Genomic DNA, 13,412 nt, shown 5'->3' on the forward strand with positions numbered 1-13,412 from the left:
AGATACATCTGGTGGAACACTATGTAATGACGCTGATGTACTTGGGCACTCTCTCCATGCGATGACTTGGCTGGGAGTCGAAGTGCTATTTCCATAAGCAAACACATAAGCCTCACTGCTCTATCCTTTTTCCAGCAGGATTTGAAGCCATTGCAAATGTGATATTTGTCACTACTGTTGGCCTCACCCACGCACTTCTGGCAGGCTGGATGAAGATCACCAACCAGCATGGGCTTTCAACATGTTCCACAGGACTTAAAACCTGGGAAGCGAGACATCGTTCCAGTACCAAGCCTGGTACCAAAAAAATTAAAAATGATCCCAAAGGATGCAAAAAAGAAAACCTAACACTAACTTACTTGAGAAACTATTTATGAATGAGGGAGGCACTTAAGTAAACAAGTCTGAGATGCTCCGACAACCATCACTGGTGGAAAGAAGGAACTGAGAAGGACGGGGAGACTAAACCCTCTTATACCAGCACACAGTGGCACACGGAAACAGGGGCACTTGAGCCAGCCTGACGGGGCAGGCACACACCTACAGTGGAACTGACATGTTCAATCACTCAAAGAAAAAACCCCATACTTAATTTAAACCAAATAGAAAATTGATTTAATTACAAAAATCAGATATTTTTATCCACCTTTGGATGGGGGGGGGAGGGGCCGTTAAGAAAAGGTACCAACAAATTCTATCATGTAAAATTATAACTGCTCCATCATGCATCATCAGCAAGGCTTGAACGCTGAACCTTTGACATTGTTGGACAGACCTCCATTACTTGAGCTACAGGACTATACTAAAGCAGCTGGCAGCAGAAGACTGTTGTCCCAAATGCAATATGACCAGCTGGCATCATGTACTGCAACCAGGGAGTGGTCAGGGAAAATCACACACCCCCAAACACATCTCTATACATCCCAATCCTGGTGGCATGGGGCTCATGTCCCATGTGGGGATCCAGAGGGGAAGAATGGGACACTATGACCTAGTGCAGTGGGGCCTAGTGTTGTGGCCATACATAGGGAGCCCAGACGAGCTCTCTCCTTTCCACCCACCCCTGCTGTTCCAGTAGGTTTTAGCATGTGGGGCTGCTGTTGCTTTGGCATTTCCCCTTTAGAAGGATCTTGCTAATTTTCATTCTGATATACTGTCAAAATCTGCCTCAGCAATGCAGCAACAAAAGAAAAAAGGAGATATTTAACGATTTACAAGGCAGCCAAATATGCATGGAATCTCATGGGTCACAGAGAAATCCACTTTTCTAACTCGAAGGCTTTCTCCCTGACAAATTTCAAAGACCTATTGCAAACAACTGAGGTATTAGAGTACCTCTAAAAAGGATGCAATAATCTCTTATAATGGAAAGTGTTAGGCAACCTAAACTTAAGGGTTGCTACCAGCTTCTCCCATACTACTACTATAATTTCTAAACAGTATTGAAGTTACAAGATATGTAAGGTGATGTGCTACAATAGGCTAAGCTGAAGCAGAGATTTTTCAAGGGAGTTTACCGAGGGATAGTTTTCTTCACTGCCTCCATAAAAACAGTGAAGTAGGATGCACAGACAGACTGAGCTTTTCTGACATGTTTGGCTTTCTTCTGCTGCTGGAAACCATTTTTTTCACTGTGATCCTCATGTTACAATGAAGGAGCTCAAAACAATAGCATTTTTTCTGATATGAAATCTTTTGTTCTATTTTGTTTCTTTATCCAAGGTTTGAACAATTTTTTTAATTTACCAAAGGGAATGCTACCCCAGAAATCTGTCCTTAAGCAGGTTATAATATAAATTCTCTACCTGTATAGTGAGCATACAGATGCTCTCTTATGCTACAGTAGTCAAAAAGATTAACTAAAGCAAAAATACACATCTATAAATTGGGCAGCAAAGCTGTTTAAATTCATAGGGTCTATTCAGAGTTCATATTTATGAATTTCTACTGATAAAAAAAAGCTAGTTTTAGACATACGATCAGAATCATCACTGTAGAATAAGGCTCATTAGGTCTACCTATCAACTCACTATGAGGTAGTTTTTGCCACCTTTACTCTCATTGAGTTGTGTTTTAAGGGAGAAAAGCCAAGACTCCATGAAGTCGACTAGACACTATTCCAGGGGTCGGCAACCTTTCAGAAGTGGTGTGCTGAGTCTTCATTTATTCACTGTAATTTAAGGTTTCGCGAGCCAGTAATACATTTTAACTTTTTTAGAAGTTCTCTTTCTATAAGTCTATAATATATAACTAAACTATTGTTGTATGTAAAGTAAATAAGGTTTTTAAAATGTTTAAGAAGCTTCATTTAAAATTAAATTAAAATGCAGAGGCTCCCGGACCGGTGACCAGGACCCAGGCAGTGGGAGTGCCACTGAAAATCAGCTCGCATGCCGCCTTTGGCGCACGTGCCATAGGTTGCCTACCCTGCACTATTCTATTTCCAATGTATTTTCTATGAAAGATGCTCAGATACTATGTTAAGAACAAACACTACAAAGCCCTAGGAAAGATAAATCTAATAAAAATTTACTACTAACCAAGTAAAGGTGGCAGAATCTGACCTTATGTAATTACAAATGTGTGGTTATTTTGTGCTACTTATATTTGGGACAACATCTGCCAGCAGTAATCAAGAATGTCAGGAACTTTGTACTGTACCTGAAATAGTGGTTTTAGTTCCAGTCATTTGTCCAGAAGGAAAAGAAAGAAATAAAATAATAAAGTGTGTACTGCAGCTGAGAAAAAGGTAAGTTATGCAGTTCTATACCCATTACATATTCAGAACAAGCCGTATGTGCTAAAAATAGTAAGAAATTTGCTGCAGCTTATTTAAAGAAGATTATGGGGCCAAGTTCTTGTCCACTCACGATGCTGCTTGACAACTGACTCAGCCCAATCACTCACATGTAACTATCAGTCAAAGACAGGAAGACAATGAGCAACTGAGCAAACTTTACAATTAAAAGGCAGGAGTCAAACAATTTATCTGCCTAAGAACTCCTCAACCCAAAATCCCATTTTATATATTGCTTTATTTTCAGTGAACTTAATTATAGCAATTTTACCTCAACTTCTGCCTGTTGTCTTGCTAACGTGATGTTAAATATATCCAGGGTCTTTTCGAATTCCTAGAAAGTAGGTGAAAAAAATACAATAGTAACTGCTCAGGTAATAAAAATGATACATGATTCAAATATTTAACAAAGTCTGTTATTGTTTTATTCAGTATGCTCCAACTTTCTGTATTGTTTTCCCCAAACCATCTGTTGTGCGAAGTAGCATATTCTCCATTACCGAATAATTCAAGCACTTTTTTCCTTATTTACAATATATTTCACGAACACAGCATTTTTAATAAGCTCTACCTGCGTAACTTTATCTTTACTGTTTTTAATTTACTTACCAGCACTGTCATTTGAAGATAGCATCCTATCTAGATTCCTATTCTGGGGCACAAGACATAATAGTCCAACATACTGGTTATTTCTGCATACCCCACATATTACCCTCTGAAGACATGATTACTATAAATACTGTACTGTCGTCTCCAACAGTTAGTTCCATTCTACCTTACCTCTAAATGGTCTAGTCTTTTAATAATCTATATAACATAATAAATATTAATACCAGGGTAGTCAATTATTTTTGTCAAGGTCCAAATTCTTGGACAAGGTATAGTCAAGAATTCAGAGAAAATAATAAAAAAAAAAAAGTAAGTACAGAAAAATATTTTTGGGTTCATTCAAAAGCATCTAGCAGTCCAGCTTTGGCCCGGGGTCAGCCTATTGACTACCCCTACTAATACTTTTGATGATCCTACATGAGAATTCATCTATTAATGATTCTGCCTTCTGAAAACAGTCACTGTGTACATTTTTATAGTGTCTTCCAGCCAAAAGTATTCACAAAACAACAAAAATGGATGTAGAGAACTCTCAACTGGAGATTGCAGCCAAATGGTACGCACTACCATGAGGCATGAAGAAAGGTTTAAAAAAAAAAAAAAAGAAAAAAAAAGGACTCAAATCCCCATTCAAAAGGACTAAACACTTTGAAACTGATGTTACTGGTTAGTATTACATCACAAAAATGGTATTTTGGAATGAAACCATTTGACAAGTGGAGGGCTCCCAGGTTGGAGACGAGTGAAGGAGCAAAGGATGAATATAACTGACAGGAAAAATAAGATTATTGTAAGGGGAACGTGGCCTCCAAGTGGTTTCTACTGTTGACACACCCTTACAGAATTAACACTACAATTTTAGAATGCAAACCTAACTACTCAGTCATCACCAAGCATCTCCATAGTTTATACTACACCATTGGCAGGAATGGTGCTTTACAGATACAGAAGACGGCAAACTCTCTGTGAGCTTACCATCTAAATTATACAAATAAAACACACAAAGGTAACACACAGTTAGCAGGAGTGGCAAAGAAGAGAAGAGGTAAGATATATTACTTAATTTTATTGATATATAAATATATACAGTATAGTGCAACAGGTTAAAAAAAAACTAGATCAGTTAATGGAAAATAGGTCCATCAATGGCTACTAGCCAACGTGGTCAGGGATGCAACCCCATGCTTGAGGTGACTCTAAACTTCTGAATGCCGGAAGACAGGCATGGATCTTCCCAAAACTGTCCTGTTCTGTACACTTCCCCTGAGCTCTGATATCGACTATTCCTGGAGACAGGATACTGGGCTAAATGGACTACTGCTCTGACTCAGTATGGCAGCTCTTGTATAAAACTCTAATTATTATAATCTTATACTTTGTTATGTAGTACATAGGTCTTTCAACATAATCCAAGCATCTCACTTTTGAAGGCAAGGACCAGAAGAAAACAACCACCAATTTTCTTCACTCTATTCATTAATTTAAGGACTCATTCTGCCCCCCTTACTCAATGTAATTAGTACAACTGTGCTACTTACAAAGCATATTACTAGTCAATGTGAATAAGGTTGCAATATCAGACCTTTAGTAAGTTTTACTGAATTTTACTACTGAACTTCTAACCATCTGTGTCTGACCATTTATAGCTAAGAAATTAGCAAGATACTTTTAAATTCGGGTGCTCAATATCAAATTGAAAATTGCTAACCTCTAACAATTTTACAATCTCTTCGCTAGGTTTCTTTGATGTTATCTTCATTTTATACATCTCTTTGTAGTTCTTCACTTGTTTTCTATGGTGTCGAATGTGTTCCCATGACCACATATTAAGCTTGGGTTGAACATTTACTTCCAGAATACCTTTAATAATGTATTTCCACCTAATGCAAAAACAAATTAAAGTGTTTGTTATATACCAGTAAAAGTTAAAAGAACTTCTTTCCACATTCCACACTGACCCATCTCCAAAAAGATGGGACCAAGTTGTGCAAGGGTGTAACACCCAGGGCCGACGAGGGGAGGGGGGGAGGCCGGTACAAATTACCGGGGCCCAGGGCCCGGCTTTCCCCCACCCCCCACTCTCGTCGACCCTGTTTAGCTGGTCCGCCCCTGCTGGGGAGCCCGAAAAATTTTTTTCAACGGGGCCCAAACCCACTCTCGGCAGCCCTGGTAACACCTTGTCAAATACCAATTCTCTGGTCCAACAGAAGGGTATCACTTAACGGTTTCAGTTTTTTTCTCGGAGGTTAATAGGTTGCTTTGTCCTAATCCTTTGAAGTACAAGTGTTTTCTGCAAACCTACAGGGAGCTTCTGAAAAAAGTGCATGCTACTTTTATCTTCACCTCTATGCTAAAAGATTATAGCTAACAGTAGTAATCTTCAACTAATGACCTCCAAGGCCACACTGGAGTTTTATCCTCAGACTACAGATATCAGAATGCTATCAGATTCAGAAGTTTCTAGAAATGTGCTGCTCAAGACAACAGTTACAAGCTTTGAGTAAGTATGCTTTATTTACTGTATCCTAGCCTCTCAATGATTCAATTTTTTTTAAAACTATAAAGTATTAAAAACCAGAGCACAGTTGCACAAAACCCTTAAACTCATCGGGAGAAGAGAGTGAGAGTGGATCTACCCAGGATAGTATACTCAGAATGACAGTCGCAGTAAATCCCTTTTAACCATATCCTAGCTACCTAAAAGTGAGTTATGTCTCCGTGGGTTTACTGTTGGCCTTGACATATTCAAGGAAAGCAGTTTGCATGAATTCATTTTGGTTTGTGGATGTATACATGCCCATTATATCATCACATATCCATTCAGATCAGTTCCTCCCTTGTAAGTTAAAAGTATATTGCAATGGACAAGAATCAATGTATTGCCAGTTTCATGGAAGCTGCAATGGCAACAGATAAAAACTTGTAGTGTGATACACTGTTAAAATCACGATACACTTCAAGATGCCACAAGCTAACTTAGGAGGGAAGGAGGAGAGGGAGTGTAGGAGGAGAAGTAGATCTACAAAATGTATAAAGTAAAACTCAGGTAAGCAAAAATTTCTGTGGGGAATTTATGCAACACACTCTCATTTAAAGAGGAAAACTATCATCAGAAAATTATTTCAAGTAAACAATTTATAAAAATGTATTTAAAAGAGATTTTACCACATCTTGGCATTGTTGTGCAAAAGAACATCGGGTCTGTACTTCCGGTATGGCAGATTTCGGGTCATCATATCAATAGACTCAAGGAGCTCCATAATACTGAAGTACTATGCAAGATATACCAAGTCAAAATGTTATAATTTGCAGCAAGACTAAAACAATATAAACCAAAATGTCTCCAAAGCAGTATTGTTTAAAATCAAGCACACTATAGGGTTCAAATAGGTTTAATTTAGTAGGTTCCTTTTAATAGAACATTTTTTTCAGAAAGTTTTTATACTATTTATTTCTGAAAAACTCTGCAGAAGACGTTCCAGACTAATAAAGCCACTGATATTTTTATTGAATCAAACAACTGAATCTCACAAAGAAATGTTACCTGTGGTTTATTGAACTCAATGGCTATATCCTGTAAATTTACATCTAAGTCCATTTTTGGTGAAGAAAAGTCAAAATCAGATCGAGGATTCATACGGAGTTTGGCTTTAGCGGAAATTGGACGGAATACTAGAAAACAGAATTTTAGAAAAAAGTGTTAATTACACAAAACAAATGTGAAAACAAGTAAGTTATTTAATACAGTCTAATATTTATACAGGATAGACACCACTGAAAGTTACATCATGCCATTCACTTGAAACACCACATTTCAGAACACAAGAATTGCATTAAGGCAACTTAAGTATACTGTACTCAATTTGAACTGAGCCAAACCCCAAACCAGTGGACATTTGAAAGAGAATTTCTTTACAAAATTCTCTTCAACAGAATCACAAGTCAGGAATTTCAAGAAGTAATCTTAATTTGCAGCAAAACAAATTTTATTTGCCTCTTATGATGCTGAGTTCTCTGTTGCATTAGGAAAAGCATTCAACCATAATATTTATTTCACTACACCAATTATTACCATATGACAAGTACTATTCTCTAAAATTTTACTGGTGATCTCAATTTGCACCCATATATTATAGAAACAAGGCTATTCATTGCTTCGGGTATGATGTATCTGCACGGATATTAATTTCACTTAATCTTCAATTCAGCAAATTGAAAGTGTCAGAAAATGAAATACTGACAACTGATGAAAACAAACTTTGGTAAACTCTGTCATTTTCTGTTAAAGGGTGAATGATTTACTGACATTTCAAGCTTCAAATCTAAGTCTAAGTAAACATCTACATCATATTTACACAGGATCCAGGAAAGTACTAGGGAAGTACTAGGGAGGAGCAGTAGAAAACGAATAGCTGTCTAAATATTCAGGGCAGGTTTCTATTCATCATCTGGCTCCCAATTCTGCAAGTTGCATCTGCATAGGTAAAACCAGGCACCTTTGTGGATACAATTGCACAGCTGGGGCCTTAGTGAAGGTTCCAGGATAACAGCATTAAATATGTGAATACCAACATCCAACTATTGTACATAGCATCCAATTAATTTATTAATCTTGTCATTTGACAGTGACCTGCAAATCTCTTCACAAAATTCCTTCATAACTATAACATGTTGCCTACCCCTCACTTAAACTGGCAGTTGGGGGCACTCAAACACATTTTTCAGTGAGATTTGTAGGTTACTTTTAAAAAGCTATGTTTGGGGTAAGACTTTTTATCCACTCTGGTATGTAGTCTTAGATGTTAATTACTTGTAGCTAAAACAGAGATGTAATTTATACCTTATTTATACTAAAGATAATTTCTTCCACTTGAATGGAATTTTTCTAAAGATTGTTTATATTACACAGAGTCCAAAACCACAAAAAGCTATATTGTATAGCCATTTCTGCTACATTTGATTCTGGAGAAGATCTCTGTTGTAGATCTTCACTCTCTAGATCTAATCAAGGAAGAGGCATCTGAGCAATGGATTTGCTCTAGTCTCATTATAGGAGGTGGAGTAAAAGGATCAGAACTGATACACACATCCAATATCACTCTTTGCCGCTTCCCTGTGTCTTGAGAACTGAGTCCTTAGCGATACTATGATTTCTATACAAGATCCAGGTCTCTGGGAACTGGTGCTACAGCTGGATCCGTTGTCACAACCAGGTGCTTCTTAGCTCTACTGCCAGGTAATGATCCTCTACTTTGTTCTGCTGCAACAGGAGCCAAGGAAGTTCTTGTTTGTGGACTGGCTCTGCTCATAGAGGCAGTTTTCCATTGATGGCTCAGATTTCTGATCCACAAGTTTTGGGTCTTTTGCAATTAACTTCTTAGAAGATGGATCTGATGAGGATTTCAGTACTGACAACACATTATGACATTTAGTCTTGTCCACAAATTCACTTGACACCAAAGCTGGTCTATGCTCTCTCTCATAGCCAACCATACTGTCCAATTGCTGGCCTCCTGAAGGAGTATGGCTTGTAACCTGTTCTGTCTCTCCTTTCATGCTCTCAGGATAAATGTGCTGCAGATGAAACACCTGGAGGGTGAATGTCCTTCTCTGAGGCAGGTAAGAGAGCATGTTTGTGCATCCAACACTGGAAAAAGCAAAGAGCAAGAGGCGCAGCATTTGAAGCCTAGTTATCTGATCTTCAGATCCACCATGAGGTCTTAGTCCAGAGTCGAAGCTTATTAATGTTAAGTAATCTATAATAAAAACTAAGTTACTAAGCTAATAAAACCCTATACTAAGTAACTGCTTAACAGTAACTATTTAAAAAACAGTAGAAGTTATCTAAAAAACAGATAGTTTCTTGGCACTATATAAAAGAAGGATCTGGACCCAAGGTCCAGAGTCATTTCTAATCCATCACAGTTGGCAAGTGGAAGGAACTGAGATGGCTGGAGAGCAATGCCCTCCCTTTTATAGCAAACAGGAAGGGGCACGTGAGCATTCCAACAGGCACTGCTGGTCAGATTACAACATCGGAGTTGCACACAGCCGGTGCATCTCATGAGTGGGAATACGCAGAAGCCACTCAAAGGAGAATTTAGGGTATTCAGAGAAAGAATCATCTCCTTTGTTATTCTAAATTCCTACAGTAAGCTAAGATTGTGTACATACAGTTTCAAGCAGTTTTCGAAGGATATCTATGACATAAGCATAAGACACCAGGACTCAACACAAGTAACATTGATTGATAAATAATTAGGCTTACCATATGTCTGGATTTGCCCAGACATGTCTGGCTTTTCGATCTATAAATAGCCGTCTGGGGGAGATTTCTAAAAATCTAAAAATGTCCACGATTTCCCCCCGGTCGGCTATTTATAGATCGAAAAGTGGCGCTGCTCGGCAGCCAAAGCCCCTTCTGAGCTCCCCCCATCCCCTGCAGCCTTAGCATGCCCCCGGCCCCGCAGTTGTCTTCCTCCTCCTCCCCTCCCCTAAACACTCCGCCCCCCTGCTCCTCCCCCTCTCCTGCTTCCCGCGAATCAGATCTTGGCAGGAAGTCTGAAAAGAAGCAGGGGCAGGCGGGCAGCAGCAGGTAAGCTGGGGCGGGGGGGACGCGAGAAGGAGGGCTCCGGGGAGGCGCGGCGCGGCCCAGTCCGGGCGCGGCCCAGTCCGGGCGCAGCCGAGCGGCTCCGGCCCCGGCCAGCCCCAGCCCGGCCCCGACCCCAGCGGCTCCGGCCCGGCTTGGGCCCCAGGGCGGCTGGCCCGGCCCCGGCCCCGGCCGAGCACCTCCGGCCCCAGCAGCTCTGGCCTGGCTTGGGCCCCGGGGCACCAGCTCCAGTTGCGGCCGAGCGGCACCAGCCGAGCACCCCCAGCTCGAGCCCCAGGGTGGCGGCCCCGGTTCCGGCCGAGCACACCGGCCCTGACCCCAGCGGCTCCGGCCCGGCTCGGGCCCCAGGGCGGCCGGCCCGGCCCAGGCCGAGCACCTCCAGCCCAGCCCCAACCCCCGCAACTCCGGCCAGAAGGCAGCCCGATTCCTGGGCTCTTGTTAAAGCCGGCCCTGGTCAGGGGACGGTTGGATGTGTCAGGAGTTCGGGGTGGGGGAGGAGGCTGTCAGGGGGGCAGGGGTGTGGAGAGGGGTTGGGACAGTCAGGGACAGGGAGCAGGGGGGGTTAGATGGGTCAGGGGTTCTGGGGGGGCAGGGGTGTGGAGAGGGGTCGAGGCAGGCAGGGAGCAGAGGGGGTTGGCTGGGTCGGGAGTTCTGGCGGTCCTGTCAGTGGGCGGGGAGCAGTTGGATAGGGCATGGGAGTCCCGGGGGTCTGTCTGGGGGCGGGGGTGTGAATATGGGATGGGGGTGTGGATAAGGGTCGGGGCAGTCAAGGGACAGGTAGGGTCCTAGGGGGCCAGTTAGGGTGGGGGTTCTCAGAAGGGGGCAGTTAGGGGACAAGAAGCAGGGAGGCTTAGATGGGGGTGGGGTCCTAGGGGGCAGTTAGTGGCAGGGGTCCCAGGAGGGGGCAGTCAAGGGACAAGGAGCAGGGGGGGTTGGAGGTTCTGAGGGGGGCAGTCAGGGGGTGGGAAGTGGGGGGGAGTGGATGGGGGCGGGGCTAGAGCAGGGTTCCTCCCCCCCCCGTGTCCTCTTTTTTGATTCTGCAAATATGGTAACCCTAAAATAATACCAGAAAATTATTCTATTTTTGTACAGTATATTACTTTCTTTTGGAAGGTAGTAATTCATTCAGAACGATAATCTTTCATGGCAGTATCAAATAATCTATAACAACATATGCTAAACATCTCCGTACAGTTAAAACATATTTGTTACGGTTATGCCATTGTGATTGCCAAGAGACACCAAAAAATTTTCAACCATAGCAAAATGTTAAATGAATAGAGTATAAGTTTCAAAACCCAGTGAGAACACTTTCAAGAAAGAAACCTAAGCAGAAAGCTGAAAGATTTACCATTCTTTAAGACAGACCACATGGCTGCTCTGGAAAATTTACAACCTCAACAAGAAGTAAACTTGTATTTTCAAAGGATCATTGCCATGACAGACCATAACAGCCACAAATGCTTTGCAATGTAGCATTTACAGACAGGGCTAGCTTTAAGATTTTGGAGAAGACAAGCAAGATGATTATTAGGGTTACTTTCAACACCAATACCAGCCTCATCTGTTGCAGAAGTGCAGCCCACCTATTTGAGTAGTTTTCAACATCTGAAGATTTTTTTAAATAATTCTTCAAAAGCATCTGCTGGAGGGATACATATGCACATACTGGTGAATTTTAGGTTATTTTCTTTACCTTCTCGCCAAGTCTACAGAATCCAGAGTGAAGAATTATATTAACACTCAAAATGGCCACCCTCATACGCTCAGACTTCAAAGTCAGAAGGGACCATCGTGATCATCTAGTCTGACCTGCACATTGCAGGCCACAGAGCCTCACCCACCCACTCCTATAATAGACTCTCAACCTCTGGCTGAGTTACTGAAGTCCTCAAATCATGGTTTAAAGACTTCAAGTTACATAGAATTCACCATTTACACTAGTTTAAACCTGCAAGTTACCCCATGTCCCAGGCTGCAGAAGGAGGTGAAATACCCCTACAGTCTCTGACAATCTGACCAGAGGGAAATTCTTTCCTGACCCCAAATATGATGATCAGTTAGATCCTGAGCATGTGGGCAACACCCACCAGGCAGATACCTGGAAAAGAAATCTCTGTACTAACTCAGAGCCCTCACTATCTAGTGTCCTGTCTCCAGCCATTGGGGATTTTTGCTACAGGCAGTCGCCAATGGGCCACACGCCTTAGTAGACAGTTTTGCCATACCATCCCCTCCATAATTGTATCAAGCTCAGTCTTGAAGCCAGTTAGGTTTTTTGCCGCCACTGCTCCCCTTGGGAGGCTGCTCCAGAACTTCACTCCTCTGATGGTTAGAAACCTTCACCTAATTTCAAACCTAAACTTGTTGATGGCCAATTTATATATATTTGTTCTGGGGTCCACATTGACGCTTAACTTAAGATCCTCTCTCTCCCTGGTATTTATCCTTCTGATGTATTTATACAGAGTAATCATATCGCCCTTCAGCCTTCTATTGGTTAGGCTAAACATGCCAAGCTCTTTGAGTCTCTCTCATAAGATAGGTTTTCCATTCCTCAGATCATTCTAGTAGCCCTTCTCTGCACCTGTTCCAGTTTCAATTCATCTTTCTTAAACATGGGAGACCAGAATTGCACACAGTATTCGAGATGAGGTCTCACCAGTGCCTTGTATAAAGGTACTAACACTTCCCTGTCTCTACTGGAAATACCTCACTTGATGTATCCTAGGACTGCATTAGCCTTTTTCACAGCCTCGCCACATTGATGGCTCACAGACATGCTGTAATCAACCTATATACCCAGTTCTCTCTCTTCTCTGTCGCTTGCAACTGGTAAGTCCCCAGCTTATAGCAAAAATTTTGTTGTTAGTCCCTAAATGCATGACATTGCATTCTGCACTAGTAATTTTCATCCCTTTTCTATTACTCCAGTTCACAAAGTCATCCAGATTCTTGTCTGTTATTCCAATCTTCCTCTGTATTGGCAATACCAAAAAAACCTTTAACTCTGTGTCCTCTGCAAATTTTATTAGTGCACTCTTTTTGTGCCAAGATCAACAATAAAAATGTTAAATAAGATTGGCCCCAACACCAATCCGAGGAACTCCATTAGTAACCTCCCACCAGCTTGACATTTCACCTTTCAGTTTGACCCATTGTAATCTCTCCTTTAACCAGTTCCTTATCCACCTTTTAATTCTCATATTAATCCCTATCTTCTCCAATTTAACTAATAATTTCCCATGTGGAACTGTATCAAATGCCTTATTGAAATCACCTGACATTTCTTTCAAACTCAAGAAGATACAGAACATCTGCCATGGAAATACAATAAGATAAAGGAGAATATGTAACGTTAACTAACCTAAAAGTTTATGCATATCTGTCTCTTCT

At 41.4% G+C, this 13,412-nt stretch overlaps 1 protein-coding gene across 2 annotated transcripts in view; it reads right to left on the bottom strand.

The window, feature by feature from the left end:
• VPS13A (vacuolar protein sorting 13 homolog A) overlaps window positions 1-13,412 on the bottom strand; it is a 283,684-nt gene that overhangs the window by 230,312 nt on the left and 39,960 nt on the right. For both annotated transcript variants that reach the window (XM_054032764.1, XM_054032765.1), the window contains exons 11-14: window positions 6,951-7,078; window positions 6,572-6,678; window positions 5,115-5,286; window positions 3,069-3,131 (exon numbers count right to left, since the gene is read on the bottom strand). In XM_054032764.1, the coding sequence (XP_053888739.1) occupies window positions 3,069-3,131; window positions 5,115-5,286; window positions 6,572-6,678; window positions 6,951-7,078 (470 nt within the window). The remainder of the gene's footprint in view (window positions 1-3,068; window positions 3,132-5,114; window positions 5,287-6,571; window positions 6,679-6,950; window positions 7,079-13,412) is intronic.

This window comes from Malaclemys terrapin, chromosome 6 (genome assembly GCF_027887155.1).
Source record: "Malaclemys terrapin pileata isolate rMalTer1 chromosome 6, rMalTer1.hap1, whole genome shotgun sequence".
Classification (NCBI taxonomy): Eukaryota; Metazoa; Chordata; order Testudines; family Emydidae; genus Malaclemys; species Malaclemys terrapin.